Source organism: Scyliorhinus torazame, chromosome 7 (genome assembly GCF_047496885.1).
Source record: "Scyliorhinus torazame isolate Kashiwa2021f chromosome 7, sScyTor2.1, whole genome shotgun sequence".
In the NCBI taxonomy this organism is placed as follows: Eukaryota; Metazoa; Chordata; class Chondrichthyes; order Carcharhiniformes; family Scyliorhinidae; genus Scyliorhinus; species Scyliorhinus torazame.
Genome location: NC_092713.1, coordinates 161,670,288 through 161,697,834, shown reverse-complemented (window position 1 = coordinate 161,697,834; position 27,547 = coordinate 161,670,288). Strand labels below are relative to the sequence as shown.

Sequence of the window (27,547 nt, the reverse complement as noted above, 5' to 3'; positions counted from 1 at the left end):
TTTTTTTATTGTTCATCACCATTCACGGCTGGAAGTGGCAAGACTGCAGAGCTCAGATCTAATTAATTAGTTGTGGAATTCCTTAGCCCTGTGTATCGCTTGCTGCTTGGCATGCAAGTAGCCTTTCATCAGGTTGTCACCTCATTTTTAGGTATGCCTGTGTTGAACCTGGCATGCCCTCTTGCACTCTTCATGGAACCAGGGTTTACCCCCAGGACTGGTGGTAGGGGATATGCCAGGCCATGTGCTGCTGCTGATGGCCCACAGTGTCTCTTGTTTTCCCCAGTCTTTAGGTGCTAGATCTGTTCAAAATCTTTCCCTTTTAGCATGGTGGTCGTGCTGCACAACACGAAGGAGGGTATCCTCAATGCGAAGATGAGACTCTGTCTCCACAAGAACTGTGTGGTGGTCACTCATAGACAGATGCATCTGCTGCGGTCAAGTTAGTGAAAGGTCGACTTCCGGGTGCGGCGATGACCAGCTAGGTCGCACGTTTCGGCAGCTCCCGGTGGAACGGACTTTTGGGCTCTTGATAGGAGCCCCAACGGCAATTTTAACGGCAAAAAACACTGTGCTGTAATCCAGAAGGGAATCCCCCCTGGACACGGATGGAAAAAAGAGAGGAAAGTGGCCGGATTGCGGTGGATCCTCTAGAGCAGCGGCCAGGAAGGCAGGCACAAAGCAAGATGGCGTCGGAAGGAGGCAGTTTAATACGGGGCCCTGACCAACAAGAGTTCCTGCGGCGTTGCGTGGAAGAACTCAAAAAGGAGATGAAGAAGGAGCTGTTGGCCCCGATATTACAAGCGATTGAGGGGCTAAAGGAGGAGCAAAAGACCCAGGAACGTGAAGGCAAAGGCTGCTGAGAATGAGGACGACATACAGGGCCTGGTGGTGAAAACGGAGATGCACGAGGCACAACACAAAAGGTGTGCGGAAAGGCTGGAGGTGCTGGAGAATAATGCGAGGAGGGAGAATTTAAGGATTCTTGGTCTTCCCGAAGGTGTAGAAGGGGCTGACGTCGGGGCATATGTGAGCACGATGCTGCACTCGTTAATGGGATTGGAGGCCCCGACGGGTCCGCTGGAGGTGGAGGGAGCCTATCGAGTTATGGCACGAAGACCGAGGGCTGGAGAAGTTCCTCGAGCCATAGTGGTGAGATTTCTCCGATATAAGGACAGAGAGATGGTCCTCAGATGGGCGAAGAAAACTCGGAACAGTAGGTGGGAGAATGCGGTGATCCGTGTGTATCAAGATTGGAGTGCGGAGGTGGCGAGAAGGAGGGCAAGCTTTAATCGGGCCAAGGCGGTGCTGCACAAACGGAAGATTAAATTTGGAATGCTGCAACCGGCAAGACTGTGGGTCACACATCAAGGGAAACACCACTACTTCGAAACGGCAGATGAGGCGTGGACATTTATTGTCGAGGAGAAACTGGAGTGAGCGGGCCATAAAAAGAACGTTTGGGACAAAGTGGGGGGGTGAATATGTGGGATGAAGGGGGGAAAAGAGGGAAGAGATGACTTCCCAAGTTGTTAATCCTGCGACCCTGTAACTTTTCTCTCTTCCCCATGTAGTGGGGGAGGGGGGGAGGGAGGATGAGGAGCTGAGGGTGCCGGCCATTGGGGGCGGGGCCAAAAGGGAAGCGCGGGCTTTGTTCCCGCGCTACGGTAATCACGGCGGGAACAGGGAAGCAGGAAGGAGGGGGCCTCGCACAGTGTGAGCCGAGGTCACGGGGGGAAGCCGAGGTCGGCCAGAGTTTGCTGACTTCTGGGAGCAACATGGGGGGTGCAATTACGCTAGTTTGGGATCGGGGGGGGGGGGGTGTGTGTGTTAACTGGGTTGCTGCTGCTGGGGAGAAGGGGGAGCTGGTATGGGGGTGGGGGGGGGGGGTCGGGGCAGGGGGGCGCCGCTTGGGGGAGATACGGCTACGTGGGAACCAGGTGAGGAGCTGGATTGAAAAAGGAGATGGCTAGTCGTCGGGGGGGGGGGGGGGGGGGGGGGGGGGCGGGGGGGTAAAGAGCCCCCCAACCCGGTTGATCACGTGGAATGTGAGAGGGCTGAATGGGCCGATTAAGAGGGCACGGGTACTCGCACACCTAAAGAAACTTAAGGCAGATGTGGTTATGCTTCAGGAGACGCATCTGAAGCTGATAGACCAGGTCAGACTACGCAAAGGATGGGTGGGGCAGGTGTTTCATTCGGGGCTAGACGCAAAAAACGGGGGGGGGGGTGGCCATACTAGTTTGGAAGCGGGTAATGTTTGAGGCAAAGACTATAGTGGCGGATAGTGGGGGCAGATACGTGATGGTGAGTGGCAAATTACAAGGGGAGGCGGTGGTATTAGTGAACGTGTAGGCCCCGAACTGGGATGATGCCAACTTTATGAGGCGTATGTTAGGACGAATCCCGGACCTAGAAGTGGGGAAGTTGGTAATGGGTGGAGATTTTAATACGGTGCTGGATCCAGGGCTGGACAGATCGAGGTCCAGGACCGGAAGGAGGCCGGCTGCAGCTAGGGTGCTTAAGGACTTTATGGAGCAGATGGGAGGAGTAGACCCCTGGAGATTTAGTAGACCTAGGAGTAAGGAGTTTTCGTTTTTCTCCTATGGCCACAAAGTTTATTCACGAATAGATTTTTTTGTTTTGGGAAGGGCACTGATCCCAAAGGTGACGGGGACGGAGTACACGGCTATAGCCATTTTGGATCATGCTCCACATTGGGTGGACCTGGAGATAGGGGAAGAAAAACAACAGCGTCCACCCTGGAGAATGGACATGGGATTATTGGCAGATGAGGGGGTGTGTTTAAGGGTGAGGGGGTGTATTGAAAGGTACTTGGAACTCAATGATAATGGGGAGGTACAGGTGGGAGTGGTCTGGGAGGTGCTGAAGGCAGTGGTTAGAGGGGAGCTGTTATCTATTAGGGCACATAAAGGAAAGCAGGAGGGTAAGGGCAGGGAGCGGTTGTTAAAAGAACTTCTGAGGGCGGACAGACAATATGCGGAGGCACCGGAGGAGGGACTGTACAGGGAAAGGCAAAGGCCACATGTAGAATTTGACTTGTTGACTACGGGTAATGCAGAGGCACAATGGAGGAAGGCACAGGGTGTACAGTACGAATACGGGGAGAAGGCGAGCAGGTTGCTGGCCCACCAACTGAGGAAAAGGGGAGCAGCGAGGGAGATAGGGGGGGTGAGAGATGAGGAGGGAGAGATGGAGCGGGGAGCGGAGAGAGTGAATGGAGTGTTCAAGGCATTTTACGAAAGATTATATGAAGCTCAGCCCCCGGATGGGAAGGAGAGAATGATGTGCTTTCTGGATCAGCTGGAATTTCCTAAGGTGGAGGAGCAGGAGAGGGTGGGACTGGGAGCACAGATTGAGACGGAGGAAGTGGTGAAAGGGATTGGGAGCATGCAGGCGGGGAAGGCCCCGGGACCAGACGGATTCCCAGTTGAATTCTATAGGAAATATATGGACTTGCCGGCCCCGCTACTGATGAGAACCTTTAATGAGGCGAGGGAAAGGGGGCAGCTGCCCCCGACTATGTCAGAGGCAACGATATCGCTCCTCCTAAAGAAGGAAAAAGACCCGCTGCAATGCGGGTCCTACAGGCCCATTTCCCTTCTGAATGTGGACGCTAAGATTCTGGCCAAGGTAATGGCAATGAGGATAGAGGATTGTGTCCCGGGGGTGGTTCATGAGGACCAAACTGGGTTTGTGAAGGGGAGACAGCGGAATACAAATATACGGAGGCTGTTAGGGGTAATGATGATGCCCCCACCAGAGGGGGAAGCGGAGATAGTGGTGGCGATGGATGCCGAGAAAGCATTCGATAGAGTGGAGTGGGATTATTTGTGGGAGGTGCTGAGGAGATTTGGTTTTGGGGATGAGTATATCAGGTGGGCACAGTTGCTGTATAGGGCCCCGATGGCGAGCGTGGTCACGAATGGACGGGGGTCTGACTATTTTCGGCTCCATAGAGGGACGAGGCAGGAATGTCCTCTGTCCCCGTTATTGTTTGCACTGGCGATTGAACCCCTGGCCATAGCATTGAGGGGTTCCAGGAAGTGGAGGGGAGTACTCAGAGGGGGGGGGGGGGAGAAGAACACCGGGTATTTCTGTATGCGGATGATTTGTTGCTATATGTGGCGGACCCGGCGGAGGGGATGCCAGAGATAATGCGGATACTTGGGGATCCAGATAGCCAAGAATTGGGGTACATTACACAGGCTTAATTTAACGCGGTTGGTGAAACAGATGGAGGAGGACTTTAAGAGATGGGACATGGTGTCCCTGTCATTGGCAGGTAGGGTGCAGGCTGTTAAAATGGTGGTCCTCCCGAGATTCCTTTTTGTGTTTCAGTGCCTCCCGGTGGTGATCACGAAGGCTTTTTTCAAAAGAATCAAGAAGAGTATTACGAGTTTTGTGTGGGCTGGGAAGACCCCGAGAGTGAGGAGGGGATTCTTGCAGCGTAGTAGGGACAGGGGGGGGCTGGCACTACCGAGCCTAAATGAGTACTACTGGGCCGCCAATGTTTCAATGGTGTGTAAGTGGATGGGAGAAGGGGAGGGAGCGGCGTGGAAGAGATTGGAGAGAGCGTCCTGCAGGGGGACTAGCCTACAAGCAATGGTGACGGCACCGTTGCTGTTCTCACCAAAGAAATACACCACAAGCCCGGTGGTGGTGGCTACATTGAAAATTTGGGGGCAGTGGAGACGGCATAGGGGAAGGACGGGAGCTTCGGTGCGGTCCCCGATAAGAAACAATCATAGGTTCGTTCCGGGGAGAATGGATGGGGGATTTGGAGCATGGCAAAGAGCTGGGGTAGTACAACTGAGAGATCTGTTTGTAGATGGGACGTTTGCGAGTCTGGGAGCGCTGACGGAAAAATATGGGTTGCCCCAAGGGAATGCATTTCGGCACATGCAAGTGAGGGCTTTTGCGAGGCAACAGGTGAGGGAATTCCCGCAGCTCCCGACGCAGGAGGTGCAGGATAGAGTGATCTCAGAGACATGGGTGGGGGATGGTAAGGTGTCGGACATATACAGGGAAATGAGGGACGAGGGGGAGATCATGGTAGATGAGCTGAAAGGGAAATGGGAAGAAGAACTGGGGGAGGAGATTGAGGAGGGGCTGTGGGCGGATGCCCTACGTAGGGTAAACTCATCGTCCTCGTGTGCCAGGCTAAGCCTGATACAATTTAAGGTGTTACACAGGGCGCATATGACTGGAGCACGGCTTAGTAAATTTTTTGGTGTAGAGGATAGGTGTGCGAGATGCTCGAGAGGCCCAGCGAATCACACCCACATGTTCTGGTCATGCCCTGCACTACAGGGGTTCTGGGTGGGGGTGGCAAAGGTGCTTTCGAAGGTGGTGGGGGTCCAGGTCGAACCAAGCTGGGGGTTGGCTATATTTGGGGTTTCAGAAGAGCCGGGAGTGCAGGAGGCGAGAGAGGCTGACGTGTTGGCCTTTGCGTCCCTAGTAGCCCGGCGCAGGATATTGTTAATGTGGAAGGAAGCCAAACCCCCGGGTGTGGAGACCTGGATAAACGACATGGCAGGGTTTATAAAGTTAGAATGGATTAAGTTCGTGTTAAGGGGTTCGGCTCAGGGGTTCACCAGGCGGTGGCAACCGTTCGTCGATTACCTCACAAAAGATAGAGGGAATGGAAAAGAAGTAGACAACAGCAGCAACCCAGGGGGGAGGAATCGAACGGACTCTCAGAGTTGTTATTGTATATGTATAATATGTATAGGTATTTGTTATAGGTAATTGTATATTGGATTGTTGGATTGTATTTTTGGAGAGTATTTATTTTGGACAAGGCAGTTGCCATTCAGTTTTGTTTTTGTTTATATATTATTTATTTATTTGTTTAAAACTGGCCACTGTTATTTATATTGCTTTATTGTTGTGTAAAAGAAACACTACGTACTGTTATGTTTGGCCAAAAATCTTGAATAAAATAGATTTTTTTTTTTTAAAAGTTAGTGAAAGGTCAAGTATATTTTCCCCCCTTGTTGGTTCCCTTACCACTTTCCCCAGACCTACTCTGGCAGCTATGTCCTTTAGGATTCAGCCACCCCAGTCTGTAGTAGTGCGACTGAGCTACCCTTGGTGATGGTCATTGAAGTCCCACATCCAGAGTACACGCTTGCCACTCTCACTGATGTTCAACATGGCGGTGTACTGACTCATCAGCTGACGGGGAAGGGATCATTTTGTGGTACTCAGCCATGTTTGACCTGATGCCATGAGACTTCATGGGGTCTGGGGTTGATGCTGAGGATTTCCAGGGCAACTCCCTCCCAAATGTAGGACATACCCAGGGATGGTGATGGTGGTGTCTGGGAGAATATCTGCTGTGATTCCGTGAGTATGACCATTGTCGGGCCGTTGCTTGTATAGTCTGCAAGACTGCTTTTGGCAAAAGCCCCCAAATGTTAGGAAGAAGAACTTTGCAGGGTCGATATGGTTAAGTTTGCCATTGTCTTTTCTGGTGCATAGAACAATGCTGGGCGGGCTGCCTGGTTTCATTTCTTATTGGTTTTTGTGAAGTTTGATACAACGGAGTGGTATTTCAGAGGTATTTCAAAGTGAATCTGGATCCACATGTAGACCAGGCCAGGTAAGGACAGATTTCCTTCCCTGAAGGATATTAGTGACCAGATGGGTTTTTACAACAATCAACAATGGTTTTATGGTTATCATTAGCCTTTTAATTGCAGAATAATATTGATTGATTTAATTCATTGGATTACGAGTTCAGTGACAATAGCACAACGTCACCTCCTGCCCTGCTGTGAACCTGCACAGCAAGTAGATCAATTAACAAGCTAAAGCTGTCTTCATATGATCATGCAATTGAATCACACACATCTTTCAAGTTATGAGACGGATTCCAGATGGGTGTATATATTAGAACTATTCAATCATAGAATTCCTACAGTGCAAAAAGAGGCCATTAGGCCCATCAGGTCTGCACTGACCCGCTGAGAGAGCACCCTAACCAGGCTCGCTACCCCACCATATTTCTGAAACCCCATTATCCCACCTAACCTGCACATCTTTGGACACTAAGGTGAAATTCAGCATGGCCAATCCACCTAACCCACACATCTTTAGACTGTGAAAGGAAACCAGAGCACCTGGAGGAAACCCATGCAAACACGGGGACAAAGTGCAAACTCCACAGGGAGTCACCAAGGCCGGAATTGAACCCAGGTCCCTGGCACTGTGAGGCTAACATGCCATCGTACTAACCTATTGCATTATAGCGTCACAACGCCAATCTGTGTTGAATTTACCCTCATAGGAACCTGAATCGGGCACCAAAATTGGTTTAGTGAACAAATAGAATGAAAGTAATAAGTATCAGCAGATGAACGCAAAATTGGTTAACCCATGAATTACACCCAGGTCTTTTACTTCTTGGACCCATTTTCAAGCATAGTGCACGCCTACTGGTTAAAAGGTCCACTGTAAGTAGAGATTCGGTAATCTCAGTCTAGTTCCAAATGAGTCATAACTTAAAACCTTCCATAATTGGGAATCTCACTCAGATCATAGCTACTATGGAAAATTACTGATCTAGCCAGAGGTACCCTCCAGATGTGAGGAGGCTGAGGTACATTGTTAAGGAGAAGTAGAGGGAGTTGTTTTTGCAGATAATTGCGCTGTCCATGACCTGGACAGCCTCAATAATAACAGTATGTTCCTGAAATTGAAATTGTGCCATTTACCAGCAAAAGAAAACAAAAAGTTTGCATTTTACAAACACTTTTCATATCAAGGCAGGCAAAAATACATCACGGCCAACCAATAACTTGCGAAGTTGAGTCATTGTTATATAGACAGACATACCAGTTATCCTGCAAACAGCAGGTTTCACTTTACCCAGATATCAATAGGATAAGCAACCATTTAATATATTTTGGTTGTGCTGGTTGAAAGGTAAATGTTGGCCAAGGGGTAAATGTTGGCCGTGTTACAGTGAAAACTTCATTGCTCTTTTTCTCTGTAAAACTGAGCTTATTCAAAATTCTGTTGCCTTTAGCCTCAACTTATTTTTAATTTTGTTCCCCCATCACCCCTGTGGTCACCGACCTACATTAGTTCCGAGTTTGGCAATGGCTCAAATTTAACAATGTCACCCTAATGTTCAAATTCCTTCCTTCAATATCTCTGTACCCTCCACCAATCCTCCAAGATCTAAGCATTCTGCGCAGCCAAAATATCTATCATTCCTATTGGGTGGCAAGGTAGCTCAGTGGGTAGCACTGTTGCTTCACAGCGCCAGGGTCCCAGGTTCGATTCCCGGCTTGGGTCACTGTCTGTGTGGAGTCTGCACGTTCTCCTTGTGCCTGCGTGGGTTTCCTCCGGGTGCTCCGGTTTCCTCCCACAAGTTCCGAAAGACGTGCTTTAAGGGAATTTGGACATTCTGAATTCTCCCTCTGTGTACCCGAACAGGCGCCGGAATGTGACGACTAGGGGCTTTTCACAGTAACTTCATTGCAGTGTTAATGTAAGCCTATTTGTGACAATAAAGATTATTATTATTAGCGCCTTGCCTTAAGCTGTCAACACCCTAAATCCTGGAATTCTCTCACTAAACCTCTGCACATCACTAACTTCTGTAAGACGCTCCTTAAAACCTATCTCTTTGAGTAAGCTTTTGGTCACCTGTCCTTACGTGGCTCAGAATCAAATTTAACTATTAATATTCCTGTGACACAGCTTGTAATGTTTTACTATATTAAAGCTACTATTGGAACCAAATAGCTGAATAGTTGCCACGGGACAGATTGTGCCTTGAGGGGGCAGATAGGGCCTTGGTTTATGGCTCATCCGAGAGATGTCATCTGTGACACTGATGCACTGCTCCAGTGCCACACTGCACCTTAGTCTGCAGTAACACCTCAAGTCCTGGAATGAACAGTCAATCACTCCCTACTGACTCAGATGTGTAAACCTCTTTGGGTCAAACAGATGCAACTTTCACCCTGGACACACAAAAATAAATTAACTGCAAAGTGTTCAAGATACACATCGCAGCAACTGACTACATAACTAATATCTCTCACGGCGAGAAACAATGAAAAATGAAAGTTACCTCAACTTGAAATTTAATACAACCAGGACTAACCTGAGCAGCTCCGAGGGGTGGTACTCGCAATCTCTTCATGGCTTTCTGCCTGTCACCTCCTTCCAATTCTGCAGTAACAAGAGCCTACCGAGAAAAAAAGATCAGTATAGGTGTCACCAGAACACATCAAATAAAAGTTGTAAATAACTGGTCATCAAACCTGAAGTGACTAATTCCTAACTGATACATAATGATTACATTTTTATTATTTATTTTTTGTAATGGTCACACTTTTTGCCCATCCAAAGTTACCAACAGCAGCTATTTTACAAATGAGCAGCTGTGAGTGAACATTCAGAGTCGGTCACTCGAAGCAACACCCGAGCCAGATGTCGACATGGGTTGGCCCTCAACTGCGCGAGGAACCTCACAACTGTGCTCGCACAGATAAATTAAAAAATTAAATTAAATTAACACCCTGAATACTGGGTGTGATTTTCTTAGAGCAGAGATTTAATAAGTATTCAAAATTGTGAATGGTTCTGATAGAGGAATAGCAACCAGAGGGAACAGGTGTTTTATAATTGGCAACAATTCAGAGTGGAGGGATTTCTCTTTATCCGCAAAGCAAATTGGTATGATCTGTAGTGCATTGCTTGGAAGGGTGATGGAAGCAGATTTGAAAAGGGAATTGGATAGATACTTTATGGGAAAATATTGTCAGGAATAGGAAGTGAGGAAGAGGGAGAATTTCAAAATGCTCACACAAATACAAAGGGTTGAATCGTCTTTTTCTTTGCTGTATGCGCCTATAAACATAATAAAATATATAGCAAGCTAGACTTTTATGAGTATGTGCGGTGGGGTTTCCTCTCTTCGGGTGCGTATCCCATTCCCTTTTAAGAACCACGATTGAATCTATCTTCACCACGATCTTACATTCCACATCCTAATCACTCACTGTGTAAAAATGTTAGTCGTCTTGTTTTGGTTTGTTCTTTTGCCATTCGCTTTAAAATGCCGTCCTATGCTTCTCAATCCTTATGCCCATGAGAACAGTTTCTTTCTGTACCCCGCATCCCCTCTATAAAATCTCCTCGCAATCTTCTCATCTCTAATAATGACCCCAGCATCTCCAATCTGAAGTTGCTCAGCCTTAGGACTACTTCCGTAAATATTTTCTGCACCCTCTCAAAAGCCTTCACATTCCTCCAGAAGTGCAGTTCATAAATTGGGCACAGTTGAGGCCGAAACAATGTTTTAGAATGATTCATAACTTCCTTCCTCTGTATTCAAAGCCTCATTTTACAAAGCTTGTCTCTTTGTCAAAGCTTTGATTGGACTCGAAACGTTAGCTCTTTTCTCTCCCTACAGATGCTGCCAGACCTGCTGAGATTTTCCAGCATTTTCTCTTTTGTTTCAGATTCCAGCATCTGCAGTAATTTGCTTTTATTAAGGAGATGCAATGCTCTCTTTCGCTCTCCCCTGCTTACTGAGGTGAAAGAACTGCTCTATTGCTCTGAAAGCAGTGGGTGCCCAGCCCATCCTTTACTGTGAACTTGGAATGATGCCAAGTCTGCAAAGAAGATTGCCAAGCTTGCCAAAGAAAACCATCTCAAGCCTAGAAAAAGGAAGAGCCAAAATAAGAGCTGAACTTCGGAGAGAAATCATCCCAGTACAGAGATTCATAGAATTTACAGTGCAGAAGGAGGCCCTTTGGCCCATCGAGTCTGCACCGGCCCTTGGAAAGAGCACCCCATGTAAGCCTATCCCATCCCTGTAACCCAGTAACCCCACCTAACCTTTTTTTGGACACTAAGGACAATTTATCATGGCCAATCCAACTAATCTGCAATCTTTGGACTGTGGGAGGAAACCGGAGCACCCGGAGAAAACCCATGCACACACGGGAAGAATGTTCAGACTCCGCACAGACAGTGACCCAAGCCGGGAATCGAATCAGGGACCCTGGAGCTGTGAAGCAACTGTGCTAACCACTGTGCAACCATGTTGCCCCACTTTATCCTTTATCTTTTTAATTTATTAATATTTTATTTAACTTTCCACCACCTATCTCTGTCTTGAAAACACTCAATGATTTGGCCTCCACAGCCTTCTGCGGTAAAAAAAATCCACAGATACTCCACCCTTCGGCTGAAGAAATTCATCCTCATCTCAGTTTTAAACGATCATCTCTTCAGTCTGAGGCTATGCCTTTGTGTTCTATTTTTTCCTACTAGTGGAAACATCCTCTCCACGTCCACTCTATCCAGGCCTCGCAGTATCCTGTAAGTTTCAATAAGATTCCCCCCTCATCCTTCTAAACTCCAATGAGTACAGACCCAGAGTCTTCAACCGTTCCTCATACGACAAGCTCTTCATTCGAGGGATCATTCTTGCGATCCTTCTCTGGAACCTTTCCAAGGCCAGCATATCCTTCTTTAGATATGGGGCCCAAAACTGCTCACAATACTCCAAATGGGGTGTGCCCAGCCTCTGAAGTACATCCCTGCTCTTGTATTCTAGCCCTCTCGACATGAATGCTACCATTGCATTTGCCTTCCTAAGTGTCGACTGAACCTGCACATTAACCTTAAGAGAATCTTGAAAAAGGACTCCCAAGTCCTTTTGTGCTTCTGATTTCCTAAGCCATTTCCAATTTAGAAAATAGTCTATGCCTCAATTCCTACCAAAGGGCATAACATCACACTTTTTCCACGTTGTATTCCATCTGCCACTTCTTTGCCAACTCCCCTAACCTGTCCAAATCCTTCTGCAGCCCCCCTGCTTCCTCAATACTACCTGTCCCTCTGCATATCTTTGTATAATCTGCAAACTTAGCAACAGTGCCCTTAGTTCATTCTCCCAGATCGTTAATGTATATTGTGAAAAGTTGTGGTCTCAATACTGACCCCTGAGGCACACCAGTAGTTACCGGCTGCGACCCTGAAAAAGACTCCTTTATCCCCAGTCTCTGCATTTTGCCAGTCAGTCAATCCTCTATCCATGCCAGTATCTTACCCTTAACACCATAGGCTCTTAACCTATTTAACAGCAAATTATATGGCATCTTGTCAAAGGCCTTCTGGAAATCTAAATAGATCATGCCAAGAATCAAAAAAGTCTTCCTGAGCACACTTCAGTAGCTCTTCTCCCTCTCTGCCCTTTATGCGATTAGTATCCAGTCTATGTTAGGCTAATTAAGTCCCCATTTCAGTACTCATTCGTTCTTGCACATATTTGTCATTTTCTTTCCCATTAGCGGATGACCCATGGAATACACCCAGTATTTGGCCAAAGTTGTATTCTGGCATTATACAACTTGTAGACAGAGCACTTTCAAGAAGCTTATTGGGCCTTAATTTTATCACACTGTATAAAATACTTTGTGCTTTTTACCTCCGTTTCACTGATCAACTGGGTGATTTTCTTGCAGGTGTAGAATGGAGCCACCTCTACATGTGCCACTCTCCAGTCAGCACCACGACTCGTCTCCAGCATCTTATCGTGTTTCTTCAGAATCTTTCGAAAACCGGTGAAATTCAGATTCTGAAAGAAAAGTAAAGCAGAAGGTTTTTTATATTGGTCAGTCTGGTAGTTTTCTACATGTCTCACATAGGTACTCTCCAGTACATGAACTTGCGAGTTGTTCTGGGGTTCCTTTTTGTTTACCTGTGTGGGCGCAAAAAAGAGCACTTGTGGATTTTTTTGGCATAATCATCCCATTCCTACCACTTATCTGAAACCAAAAAGAAAATGCTGGAAAATCTCAGCAGGTCTGGCAGCATCTGTGGGGAGAGAAAAGAGCTAACGTTTCGAGTCCAGATGACCCGTTGTCAACTTTTCACAAAGCTTTGACAAAGGATCATCTGGACTGGAAACGTTAGCTCTCTTCTCTCCCTACAGATGCTGCCAGACTTGCTGAAAGTTTCACGCATTTTCTTTTTGGTTTCAGATCCCAGCATCTGCAGTAATTTGCTTTTATCCTACCACCTATCTGTTGCACATATGTTGCCTAGTCCACAGTGCGTTAATAATAAGAATCGCTTATTGTCACAAGAAGGCTTCAATGAAGTTACTGTGAAAAGCCCCTAGTCGCCACATTCCGGCGCCTGTTCGAGGAGGCCGGTACGGAAATTGAACCCGCGCTGCTGGCCTTGTTCTGCATTACATGCCAGCTGTTTAGCCTGCTGTGCTAAACCAGCCCCTTCTCAAAACTGCTGAGAATGCTGGATGACAGACTGGACCTGTAGCAAACGGTGTCAGAGCTAACTTAAGTGAAGAACCAACCTAAGAAAAGATCCATTTTGATCTCCTTCTTTCCGAACTACCTGTTGGAGCTACACCTATTCATGACGGCATTGACAGGAGCGACTATCATAGTCGGGAAAGCCCCTTTCCGAGGCCACTTTCCATGGTGCTGTGTAGTACTCCCACTATGCCAACTGGACAGATTCAGAACAAATTGAGCAGCTCAAAACTGGGTATTTACGTGATGTGGGTAGCAGCAGATTTCCACCATAGAACATAACAGCGCAGTACAGGCCCGTCGGCCCTCAATGTTGCACCGACCTGTGAAACCAATGACCATTTGAATGCCCTTCGTGTTGGCAAGTCCACTACTGTTGCAGGCAGGGCATTCCACGCCCTTACTATTCTCTGAGTAAAGAACCTACCTCTGACATCTGTCTTATATCTATCTCCCCTCAACTTAAAGCTATGTCCCCTCGTGCTAGACATCACCATCCGAGGAAAAAGGCTCTCACTGTCCACCCTATCCAATCCTCTGATCATCTTGTATGCCTCAATTAAGTCACCTCTTAACCTTCTTCTCTCAAACGAAAACAGCCTCAAGTCCCTCAGCCTTTCCTCATAAGATCTTCCCTCCATACCAGGCAACATTCTGGTAAATCTCCTCTGCACCCTTTCCAATGCTTCCACATCCTTCCTATAATGCGGCGACCAGAATTGCACGCAATACTCCAAATGCGGCCGCACCAGAGTTTTGTACCACTATTTGTCCTAGTCAGATTACCACCCTGATTCAATGAGGAATGTAGAAGGGCATATCAAGAGCAGCATCAGGCATACCTGAAAATGAGATGCCAACCTCGTGCAATTATAACAGACTACATGAAGTTACATACTATAAACAGAGCTAAGCAGTTCCACAATCAATAGATCGGAAAGCCTGCCATGTCCAGTCATGAATAGTGGTGGCTCCAGGAACACTCCCATGCTCAATGATGGTGGAGTCCAGAACACCATCTGAACACATCTGCCTCGCATTACGAGGCAATGTTGCAGTGGCCATGAGCATCTTCAGCCAGGAGTGCTGAATAGATTAACCATTTTGGCTGACTCCTGAGGCCTCCATCATTGTGGATGCTATTTTTTTTTTTATTTAAAATTTTTTTTAGTGTACCCAATTCATTTTTCTCCAATTAAGGGGCAATTTAGCGTGTTCAATCCACCTACCTTGCACATCTTTGGGTTGTGGGGGCTAAACCCATGCAAACACAGGGAGAATGTGCAAATTCCACACAGACAGTGACCCAGAGCCGGGATCGAACCTGGGACCTCGGCGCCGTGAGGCAGTAGGGCTAACCCACTGCGCCACCGCATGGATGCGATTTTGATTGACTCTGTGATAGCATGAAACTGCTGCACACTCTGGATACAGCAACAGTCAAACCATGTGCCCATGTTGATCAAAGGCCTCATCAAGGGCAATTAGAGGTGGGCAATAAATGCTCGCTCAGCCAGCAATGCCCAAATCCCATAAAAGTCCTTCACAACACTCAAGCAGCTCAATATCATCCAAGACAAAGCAGCTGATTTGATCAGCATCTCGCCTGGAATATCGACTCCTTCTCATAGTGGCACAAATGATCCTGCAGTGTGTACCTGTCATAACATTCCGTAGCATCTGAAACAGCGATTCCAAACCCTCAAACTCTACCCAGAAGTACAAGGGCAGCAGATGCATGGGAACACCACAACTCCAAGCTCTCCAAGTTATATGCCATCTTAACTTGGAAATATGTTACTGCTCCTTCATCGTCTATATGATGAATATAAGAAATTGTCATACTTTACAGTTTGTATTTTTGCAGTAATATTATTAAATCCTAGGCTAAAACGCTTTTAGACAGTATGTCTGCTAGAGCTATGATTATAAATGATTTAATCAATGATTTTTGCAAGGCAGTGTTTAGCTAATCAATATTAAAAGCCGTTTTGGCTGTTTGCAGAAAGGCAGCTAATGTAATGTTGTAACAGTTTGAGCCTGGCTAAACAAATCAAGGTCCACCTTGTAAAAAGAGACAAAAGAATGCTGCGTGCTTTGAGTGCAGCTGGTGCAACTATTGGGAGAGGCCAAGTCTGTCTGTAAAAGGGAGTTGCTGTCACGGCTCTAAGCTGAGCAGAAGGTTTTCAGCTTGGTCCTAAAAAAGGGTTCTCTCTCCTAGGACTCTGCACTAAGTTAAGCACTGAAACCTGGTTGTTAACTTCATACATAAATATTATTCGAAATATAGGAGTTGCTTAATTGGAATGTAGAGGCAGGTTTCAGGAAGCAAGTTAAGATGCTGTACCTGTTAACTGTAAAGCCATTTATTTGTTGCTAATGTGCTTAATTCTGTGTTCAAATTAAAGTTTGTTTTAATATAAAATCTGTCTCTTGGGCAGTGTTATCCCTCCTATGGTACAGTAATATTTCCTCACAGTTTAACCAAATGCAAATAGTTGGGTTCTAACCCATGATCTGAACCAAAAATTGGAGGTCTATTCCAGACCAATATCACTTGGTCAAAGTTCTGGAACTCCCTATTTAAGAGCACCGTGGCTGTATCTTCACTGCAAGGACTAGAGTGGCTCACCATCATCTTCTCAGGGGCTATTAGATGGCCAATACATGCTTGCCATGCCAAGAACACCCACGTTCTGTGAATTAATAAAAAATAATTGATGTGTCCAAGACTCGAATGTACACTTACTGCTGAAAGTAGCAACCGGGAGTTGAAACAGCAAGGTGGTCAAAACTGAACTCTCTTACTGCAGCAAATACACAAGCTACAAATCAGAATCCTGGAACCTGTAAACATAAGAACTAGGAGCAGGAGTAGGCCATCTGGCCCCTCGAGCCTACTCCGCCATTCAATGAGATCATGGCTGATCTTTTGTGGACTCAGCTCCACTTTCCGGCCCGAACACCATACCCCTTAACTCCTTTATTCTTCAAAAAACAATCTATCTTTATCTTAAAAACATTTAATGAAAGAGCCTCAACTGCTTCACTGGGCAAGGAATTCCATAGATTCACAACCCTTTGGGTGAAGAAGTTCCTCCTAAGCTCAGTCCTAAATCTACTTCCCCTTATTTTGAGGCTATGCCCCCTAGTTCTGCTTTTACCCGCCAGTGGAAACAACCTGCCCGCATCTATCCTATCTATTCCCTTCATAATTTTATATGTTTCTATAAGATCCCCCCGCATCCTTCTAAATTCCAACGAGTACAGTCCCAGTCTACTCAACCTCCCCTCGTGATCCAACCCCTTCAGGTCTGGGTTTAACCTAGTGAATCTCCTCTGCACACCCTCCATCGGCAGTATGTCCTTTCACAGGTAAGGAGACCAAAACTGAACATAATACTCCAGGTGTGGCCTCACTAACACCTTATACAATTGCAGCATAACCTCCCTAGTCTTAAACTCCACCCCTCTAGAAATGAAGGACAAAACTCCATTCGCATTTTTAATCACCTGTTGCACCTGTAAACCAACTTTTTGCGACTCATGCACTAGCACACCCAGGTCTCTCTGCACAACAGCATGTTTTAATATTTTATCATTTAAATAATAATCCCTTTTGCTGTTATTCCTACCAAAATGGATAACCTCACATTTGTCAACATTGTATTCCATCTGCCAGACCCTAGCCCATTCACTTAACCTATCCAAATCCCTCTGCAGACTTCCGGTATCCTCTGCACTTTTTGCTTTACCACTCATCGTATTGTCATCTGCAAACTAGGACACATTGACACTTGGTCCCCAACTCCAAATCATCTATGTAAATTGTGAACAATTGTGGGCCCAACACTGATCCCGGAGGGACACCACTAGCTACTGATTGCCAACCAGAGAAACACCCATTAATCCCCACACTTTGCTTTCTATTAATTAACCAATCCTCTATCCATGCAACTACTTTACCCTTAATGCCATGCATCTCTATCTTATGCAGCAACCTTTTGTGTGGCACCTTGTCAAAAGCTTTCTGGAAATCCAGATATACCACATCCATTGGCTCCCCGTTATCTACCGCACTGATAATGTCCTCAAAAAATTCCACTAAATTAGTTAGGCACGACCTGCCCTTTATGAACCCATGCTGCGGCTGCCCAATGGGACAATTTCCATCCAGATGCCTCGATATTTCTTCCTTGATGATAGATTCCAGCATCTTCCCTACTACCGAAGTTAAGCTAACTAGCCTATAATTACCCGCTTTCTGCCTACCTCCTTTTTTAAACAGTGGTGTCATGTTTGCTAATTTCCAATCCGCCGGGACCACCCGAAAGTCTAGTGAATTTTGGTAAATTATCACGAGTGCATTTGCAATTTCCCTAGCCATCTCTTTTAGCACTCTGGGATGCATTCCATCAGGGCCAGGAGACTTGTCTACCTTTAGCCCCATTAGCTTGCCCCTCAGTACCTCCTTAGTGATAACAATCATCTCAAGGTCCTCACCTGTCATAGTCTAATTTCCTTCAGTCACTGGCATGTTATTTGTGTCTTCCACTGTGAAGACCGACCCAAAATACCTGTTCAGTTCCTCAGCCATTTCCTCATCTCCCATTATTAAAACTCCCTTCTCATCCTCTAAAGGACCAATATTTACCGTAGCCACTCTTTTTTGTTGTATATATTTGTAAAAACAAATACAGTTAACACTTTTCTTCATCCTCTAGCAAGTCTAAGTAAATACTGTGAATGCCAAATACAGAAAATGGTTCTATCTGTTCTTTAAAAATTACAACTATACAGACTTGCAGCAGAACATTTGGCCTGTGCAAAGTTAATTGCCTATACTTTTGACAGCATGTAGAATGTTGACAAATAGTCTAAAGGAGAAAGTAATTTTATTCAAAGTATACTCCAAAAAAATCTGTCTGCAAACATCTATACAAGTACAGTTGTTGCCTTTTAAATAAAACTTTAAAAGATTGCAAGCAGAGGAAGGTGATTCGGACCATCTTAATGCATCCCTCCAGAGACAGCCTGAAGGCTTCAAAGTGCAGCGTTCAATTGGGGTTAATGTAAACATAGGGTTTTGTGCTTCCACTAATCTATCTGAGAGTTCTTTCCAAATGTAGTTACCGAGTATGCGAAGAGCAACTTCCTGATATCGGTGCTAAATTTAACCTCTCCCCTTTTCTCAGACTTACCTTGTCCGCGCTATTCTTCCAGATCGCTCTACAAAATGGCCTCTCTTTCCAAGCTAAACGCCCAACTTTAACCAATCTTTCTTTACAATTCAGACCTCTGACGTAGCAATCAGCCTCGTGATTCTTCTCTGCACTGTCTGTTTCAATGGCTCCCTTGTATCTTGGGACCAGAATTAGACACAGTACTTGGGGTGCAGTTTGACTGGAGCATTGAATAGTTTGATTATAAACTTTTAGACTGACTCCACTGTTCGGTAATTTCATAGAATCATTAAATGATGCAACACTGTAGGTTGCCATTCAGCCCACTGTCCTTGTGCTGGTCCTTTAAAAAAGCATTTCAAATTAGTCCCACTCACTTCAACTTTACCGATAGCCCCGTAAATTATTTTCCATCAACTATTTATGCAATTCCTTTACAAAGGTTGCTATTGAACCTGCTTCTACCATCTTTTCAGCAGTTGATTTTAGAATATTCCAGAGCTCACTGCTTAAAAGGTATTCTCTCTATACTGTCTCTGGGTTCTTTTGCCAATCACCTCAAAAGTATACTTAACGTTATTAGCTTTGCTAACCAGCGATGTTCATTGACTGGACAGTGGTCCACTCCATCAAGCTCTCCTTTTTTTTCTTCCTGTGGGTCAGTAGCTTGCACGTGCCCAAATTAAATTTCGTTAGTGCACTCATATTTTGCTGAATGCATTTTGTCATTTTTGAGCTGCCATTCCTGGATTCAATTTTGACTTGTAATTTGGTATCAGGTCTGCTGCTCAGTGAAATTGTTCTGGAGATGCCACCACAGGGAAGTGCATACGATGACTGGGCTACTTTTCCTAAGTGACAACGGTGTAGCTCTGAGAATAGGAATTCGTCACCCCACAAAAAAGTATATTTGCAAATATCCATTACTCCAGAGTTTCATCTTGGAATGGCCTATTATCCCAGTCATTACTTTTTAGTGATCGATATTAATAAGAAACTCGGCAGGCATTAAGCTGCAAATGGTGTCCAAAGCACTGATAGCAATGTTACTTCAGGATTCATCAAATTTTCAGTAAATTCATTTTTAAAAAATCTCTTTTTACTGGATGTGGGCTTCGCAGGCGAGGCCAGCATTTTGTGCCCATCCCTACTTGCCCTTGAGCAGGTGGTGGTGAGCTGCCTTCTTGAACTACGTAGTCACTGGTAAGTACACCCACAGAACTGTTAGGGAGGGAGTTCCTGGATTCTGAGCCAGTGATAGTGAATGAACAGTGATATATTTCTAAGTCAGGTTGGTGAGTGATTTGGCGGGGAACTTTGATTTTCAGAAACATTCCTGGAATCGACAATTTTTTTTAATTTTTTTTTTTTTTTTTTTAAACAAAATTTGCTGTAATTTGCTATTTATTGTGAAACTGTAAATGTCTTAACACTGGCTATAATTTTGCTGCAAGTTGTCAATAAGGATCTCTCCCAGAAATGTTAACATTCTACTATACTCTGTATGCTTCACCCGATGTCTATGTCCATGTATTTACATTGTGTATGTATCGTATGTCCTATTTTTTTCATATATGGAATGATCTGTCAGGACTGTATGCAGAACAATACTTTTTACTGTATCTCGGTACACGTGACAATAAATTTAATAAATCTAAATCTAACATGCTCTTTCTCTTTCAGTTTCTGGCAGTTTATTTTTACATTTCCTGCTTTTACTTCACGGAAATGCTGCTTGGTATGAGAAAACACTTGAAAAGCTGGAGTCGTCTGTTGCTGGAACAACATAGTTTACAGGCTAATACTCTGGCGACATGGATTCAAATCCAACCACAGCAGCTGGTGGAATTTTAATTCAGTTAATAAAATCTGCAATTATAAAGCTCGTCTTAGTGATGGTGACCACAAAACTACCATCAATTGTTGCAAAAGCCCATCTGGTTCGCTCACCCCTTTATAGAAATTTGCCATCCTTACCCGGTCTGGCTGACACGGAACTCAAGACCCAACAGGCTGGGTTAAATTGCCTGATCCATGTTGCAACTTCTACATATTTCAGACCTTCAGCACTCTCAGGCTTTTATTTTTGCCTTACTGTTCTTATATATGAACAGCAGTAAGCCAATTAACCCCACGGGTCTGTTCTGCCATTTAATCAGATCATAACTGGTAACCTAACTCTATATATCCAAATTCTATTGTCCTTTGCTCCATAATCATTACTACCTTTGGTTAACAGAATTCTATCAATCTCAGTTTTAAATTCAGGAATTCATCTGGCATCAATTGCTATTTCATAAGAGAGCTCCTAATGCCTACCACCCTTTGTCGAAGTGTTTCCTGACTACATCCTGGAAAAGCCTGGCTCTAATATTTCCCTCGCTTCAGATATATTAACTGGCTGAAATAGTTTTTCTTTCTCAGTTTCCCTTAGTATTTTGAAAATTTTGGTTCAATTGCACCTTAACCTTCTAACTTCGAAGCATTACAAAAGAACACAAGAAAGACCACCCTTGTTTGTCAGCTCGTAACGATGATCATAGCTATTCATGTCTGATCTCTACAGATTGTTAAACTGTCTCTATTCCCACAATGTTATCCCCCCTCACAAAAACACAGAGTATACAGGGAAAGGCACAAAGTTATGTAGGTCATTGGGGTATGAGAGGAAATAAATAATGCTCCTAGAGTAATACAGCACAGCAGATGATGGCCTTGTTATCTATCGCACCTGTTCTGGCTCTTTGGGACAATTACTTTCACTCTCCTCCTCTTTCCCATTGTCCTGCAAAGTTTTTTCCTAAACATTTATCCAATTCCCTTTTGAAAGTTCCTATTCACTTCTGATGACGGGGATGTGCTGAGTAGTCGGACATCAGATGGCTCTTCTCCTAAGAACCCAAAATTAGGCTCTCATACCCAAAATAGCCTGCTAAAACAGGAGAGAAAAAGTATCCTCTCATCCTATCTAACAACAGAACAAGTGAAGACGTCGAATAAAGTAGCTCCAGAGCCCGTAAGAGACAAAAAGCGACAGAAACCAGGAGAAACAAGCGGTTGTGACGGCAGGTGCAAGAGGCGATGAAGTGCCGACCACACCAGAACGAGAGGGACCAGCAAATCGCACACGGGGCTTCCCTCACTAGAGGGCGAATGGAGGAAGTTTCTCTCCGGGGAACTAAGGGAGCTCAGGGAAGATATGAAGACTGACATTCAAGCTGCGGTCAAGGTGGCGGTGACGGAGGCCCTAGCCACCATACAGGTAGTCCTGAATAAGGCAGAGAGGTGACGGAAGGCCCAAAGGAACACAATCAAGATATGAGAAAAAGCCTTAACAGATCCGAAGGACCGGATGGCCGCCCTAGAGACGGAAATAGCAAGGTTGGTCGTGATGTAGGGAAGTCTGAAAGGGAAAATAGAGGACCAGGAGAACCGGTCACAGCACAGAACTTAAGGACAATGGGCCTGCCGGAAGGGATCGAAGGCAGGGACCCCACGGACTATGTGGCCCAAATGCTGGGAATCCTGGTGGGAAGGGACAGATTCCCCAACCCGCCAGAAATAGACAGAGCCCACGAGTGCTCCGGCCAAAATCCAAGGCTGGAGAGTAGCTGAGAGCGCTAGTCGCCAAAATGCAGTGGTACCAGAACACAGAAAGATTCCTGCACTAGGCCAGGCAAACAACTGGGAAGGATACCGGATCAGGATATACAGAACATTGGGGCAAAATGGGGGGGTTACACAACACCAATGGGGGCAGCTATTGGGGTAAATGGGAGTAGGGAGAGGGGACAGTAACAGGAGGGGGGGGGGGGTAAGAAGACAAGCAGGGGTGAAGGATCATTGGTGAAACATAGGGAAAATGATGGCAAGAGCTCTAGGCTGGCTACAACAGGCCACACATGGTGACTTGGAACACAATGGCATCGCAAGCAGTCACTTTGGAGGGCCCCTGGACAAAGGGAAACCCACATGGCGTACACACAGTTGGAGCCCATTTTGGGAAGCCTCCTAACAAAAGGGAACCCCTGGGGTCCAAGGGCATGTCCACCCCAGTAAGTATGGTTGATCCCGCAGGAAGGGGTGGGGGAGGAACAAAGACCCCCTATTAGAATAATCACCTGGAATTTCAGGGGATTCAATGGCCCAGTGAAAAGATCCAGAGTCTTCACCCACCTGAAAATTATTAAAGCTGACATAGTCTTCCTCCAAGTGATTCACCTGAGGGAGAAGGACCAACTGTGGTTAAGAAAGGGCTGGGTGGGACAGACTTACCATTCCTGCTATGGGACGAGAGCCAGGGGGGTAGCCATACTGTTAAATAAGAGGATGATGTTTACTGCGACAAGGACGATTACGGACCCAGGGGGATGGTATGTCATGGTCAGTGGTGTCCCGGACGGGGCACCAGTGGGTCCTGAATAAAGTCCCTACTGGGACGACACGGAATTTATAAAGAAGACCATGGCAGAAATCCCCGACACCGACACACACTTGGATTGACTTCCTTGTAGTGTGAAAATTGGTGCTTCCAGGTATAGTAAGAGCAGAATACCCTGCGATCATAATCTCTGACTACACTGCACACTATTTGGATGTAGGGTTGAAGAAGGGCCATGTCCAATGCCCCCCATGAGGGTTGGACACAGCCTTCCTGGCCGACAAGGCTTTCTGCGAGAAAATATCACAGGCCATAGATGAGTATATAACCAACTGGAATGGGCAGCACTGTGGCGCAGTGGGTTAGCCCTGCAGCCTCACGGCGCCGAGGTCCCAGGTTCGATCCCGGCTCTGGGTCACTGTCCGTGTGGAGTTTGCACATTCTCCCCGTGTTTGCGTGGGTTTCGCCCCCACAACCCAAAGATGTGCAGGATAAGTGGATTGGCCACGTTAAATTGCCCCTTAATTGGAAAAAATGAATTGGGTACTCTACATTTATAAAAAGAAAAAAACAACTAACAACTGGAACAGGGAGGTCTCATCCTCCACGCTCTGGGAGGCGCTGAAGGCTGTGTGCATGGGTGAAATTATTGCCTACAAAGCACAAAAAGACAGGGAAGAGAGAGACTAGGCAACAGCGAGTCAACTCTATACTGGAGGACTTCCGGGTGCTGCAATGCGGAGCTGAGCCGCACGATTAGGCAGCTCCCGCTACCACGGACTTTCGGGCTCGCTAGAAGAGTCCCAATGGGATTTTTTTTTAAACTAACCCGTGGAAGGTAAGAGGGAGGTCCCCCTCCAACTTGCATGAAACGGACTTGAAGCACAACGGCCACAAAAGTGGCATTGAAGCAACGGGAAAAAGCGGGGAAAAAAGAAAAAATGGCGGCGGCCAGAGACAAAGGTGAGCTGCAGGAGCTGGAGCAGCGAAAAGGACCGGGAAGAAAGATAGAATGGCGGCGGCCAGAGACAAAGGTGAGCTGCAGGAGTTGGAGCAGCGGGAAGGACCGGGGAAGAAAGATAGAATGGCGGCAGCCAGAGACAAAGGTGAGCTGCAGGAGCTGGAGCAGCGGGAAGGACCGGGGAAGAAAGAATGGCGGCGGCCAGAGACAAAGTGGAGATGCAGGAGTTTATTAGGCACTGCTTCAAGGAGCATCGCGAGGAGATGCGTAACAAAATGCTGGCACCTATGCTTTCGGCAATCGAAGGACTGGGGATCACCCAGGGTGGTGTTGGTAAACGTGTACGCCCCGAACTGGGATGATGCAGGATTCATAAAGCGCATGTTGGGGCGCATTCCGGACCTGGAGATAGGAGGCCTGATAATGGGAGGGGACTTCAATGCAGTGTTGGACCCAGCACTGGACCGCTCCAAATCAAGGACTGGAAAGAGGCCGGCGGCGGCCAAGGTACTTAAGGGGGTTTATGGATCAGATTGTGGGGGGGAGGGGGGAGAGAGTGGATCCATGGCGGTTTGCAAGGCCGCAGGCCAGGGAATTTTCTTTCTTCTCCCATGTACACAAAGCCTACTCCCGGATAGATTTTTTTGTTCTGGGCAGGGCGCTCATCCCGAGGGTGGAGGGGACGGAGTATTCGGCCATAGCCGTTTCGGACCATGCCCCGCACTGGGTGGAACTGGAGCTGGGAGAGGAGAGGGATCAACGCCCACTGTGGCGGCTGGATGTGGGACTGCTGGCGGACGAGGGGGTGTGTGGGAAGGTGAGGGGGTGTATCGAAAGGTACCTGGAGGCCAACGACAACGGGGAGGTGCGAGTAGGGGTGGTATGGGAGGCGTTGAAGGTGGTGGTCAGGGGAGAGCTAATCTCCATTAGGGCTCACAGGGAGAAGACAGAGGGCATGGAAAGGGAGAGGTTAGTGGGGGAGATTTTGAGAGTGGACAGGAGATACGCAGAGGCCCCGGAGGAAAGATTACATGGGGAAAGACGACGGCTCCAGCCGGAGTTTGACCTGTTGACCACAGTGGAGGAAAGCGCAGGGGGCAACCTATGAGTATGGGGAAAAGCCTAGTCGGATGCTGGCACACCAGCTCCGTAAAAGGATGGCAGCGAGGGAAATAGGGGGAGTCAAAGATGGAAGGGGAGCCACGGTTCGGAGTGCGACGAAAATAAACAAGGTATTTAAGGCCTGCTATGAAGAGCTGTACAGATCCCAGCCCCCAGCGGGGGAAGAGGGTATGAGACGATTCCTAGACCAGCTGAGATTCCCGAGGGTGGAGGAGGAAGAAGTGGCTGGTCTGGGGGCACCAATTGGGTTGGAGGAGCTGAGCAAGGGTTTGGGGAGCATGCAGGCGGGGAAGGCCCCGGGAAGTACGTAGACCTGTTGGCCCCGCTATTAGTGAGGACCTTTAACGAGGCAAGAGAGGAGGGGACCCTACCTCCGACAATGTCGGAAGCGACAATTTCGTTGATCCTAAAGCGGGACAAGGACCCACTGCAACGTGGATCGTACAGGCCGATCTCGCTCCTTAATGTGGATGCAAAGTTGCTGGCAAAAGTGCTGGCCACAAGGATCGAGGACTGTGTCCCGGGGGTGATTCATGAGGACCAGACAGGATTTGTAAAGGGTAGGCAGCTAAACACCAATGTGCGGCGGCTCTTCAATGTGATAATGATGCCATCGGTGGAGGGAGAAGCGGAGATAGTGGCAGCTATGGACGCGGAGAAGGCCTTTGACCGAGTAGAGTGGGAATACCTCTGGGAGGTGCTGCGTAGGTTTGGGTTCGGGGGAGGGTTTAACAGTTGGGTTAAGCTCCTTTACAGAGCCCCGGTGGCGAGTGTAGTGACGAACCGACGGAGGTCGGAGTACTTTCGGCTGTACCGAGGGACGAGGCAGGGGTACCCCCTGTCCCCCCTGTTGTTCGCATTGGCGATCGAACCATTGGCCATGTCATTGAGGGAGTCTAATAAATGGAGGGGGGTGGTCCGAGGGGGAGAAGAGCATCGGGTGTCGCTATATGCGGGTGACCTGTTGCTGTACGTGGCGGGTCCAATGGAGGGGATGGTGGAGGTCATGCAGGCTCTAAGGGAGTTTGGGGAGTTTTCGGGCTATAAGCTCAATGTAGGGAAGAGTGAGCTCTTTGTATTATAGGCGGGGGACCAAGAAAGAGGGATAGGGGATCTACCGCTGAGGAGGGCGGAGGGGAGATTTCGGTATCTGGGGATCCAGATAGCCAGGAGCTGAGGGTCCTACATAAACTGAATCTGACGAGGTTGGTGGAGCAAATGGAGGAGGATTTTAAAAGATGGGACATGCTACCGCTCTCGCTGGCGGGTAGAGTGCAATCGGTCAAAATGGTGGTCCTTCCGAGGTTTTTGTTTGTGTTTCAGTGCCTTCCCATCGTGATCACTAAGGCCTTTTTTAAGAGAGTAGGCAGGAGGAGTATTATGGGGTTTGTGTGGGCGAATAAGACCCCGAGGGTAAGGAGAGGGTTCCAGGAACGCAGTAGGGACCGAGGAGGGTTGGCGCTGCCAAACCTGGGGAGCTACTACTGGGCAGCAAATGTGTCGAAGATCCGTAAGTGGGTTATGGAGGGAAGAGGGGGCGGCATTGAAGAGGATGGCGATGGCGTCCTGCAAAGGAACGAGCCTGGGGGCGTTGGTGACGGCACCGCTGCCGCTCTCGCCGACCAAGTATACCACGAGCCCGGTGGTGGCGGCAACGCTAAGGATCTGGGGCCAGTGGAGATGGCACAGGGGTGCAATGGGAGCATCGGTGTGGTCCCCGATCAGGGGTAACCATCGGTTTGTACCGGGGAAGATGGACGGGGGGTTCCAGAGCTGGCATCGGGCGGGGATCAGAAGAATGGGGGACCTGTTCATTGACGGAACGTTTGCAAGCCTAGGGGCACTGGAGGAGACGTTTGAGTTACCCCCGGGAAATGCCTTTAGATATATGCAGGTGAGGGCTTTTGTGAGGCGACAGGTCAGGGAATTCCCGTTGCTCCCGGCACAAGAAATTCAAGACAGGGTGATCTCGGGCGCATGGGTCGGGGAGGGTAAGGTGTCGGAAGTACACCAGGAGATGAAAAGAAGATGGGGAAGCGCTGGTAGAAGAGTTGAAGGGTAAATGGGAGGAGGAGCTGGGGGAGGAGATCGAGGAAGGTCTGTGGGCGGATGCCCTAGGTAGGGTTAATTCCTCCTCCTCGTGTGCCAGGCTCAGCCTGATACAATTTAAGGTGGTTCACAGAGCTCACCTGACGGTGGCGAGGTTGAGCAGGTTCTTTGGGGTAGAGGACAGATGTGGAAGGTGCTCAGGGAGTCCGGCGAACCATGTCCATATGTTTTGGTCTTGCCCAGCACTGGAGGGGTTCTGGAGAGGAGTGGCGGGAGCAATATCTCAGGTGGTGAAAGTCCGGGTCAAGCCAAGCTGGGGGCTAGCAATATTCGGAGTAGTGGACGAACCGGGAGTGCAGGAGGCAAAAGAGGCCAGCATTCTGGCCTTTGCGTCCCTAGTAGCCCGGCGAAGGATCTTGCTACTGTGGAAGGAGGCGAAGCCCCCCAGCGTGGATGCCTGGATAAACAATATGGCTGGGTTCATAAAGTTGGAGAGGATTAAGTTTGCCTTGAGAGG

The 27,547-nt window shown here is 47.4% G+C and overlaps 1 protein-coding gene across 1 annotated transcript in view; it reads right to left on the bottom strand.

Moving 5' to 3' along the window:
* Positions 1–27,547, bottom strand: part of LOC140426653 (xenotropic and polytropic retrovirus receptor 1 homolog) — a 507,289-nt gene that overhangs the window by 139,389 nt on the left and 340,353 nt on the right. The window contains exons 5-6 of the mRNA XM_072511735.1: positions 12,485–12,634; positions 9,146–9,229 (exon numbers count right to left, since the gene is read on the bottom strand). Coding sequence (XP_072367836.1) covers positions 9,146–9,229; positions 12,485–12,634 — 234 coding nt within the window. The remainder of the gene's footprint in view (positions 1–9,145; positions 9,230–12,484; positions 12,635–27,547) is intronic.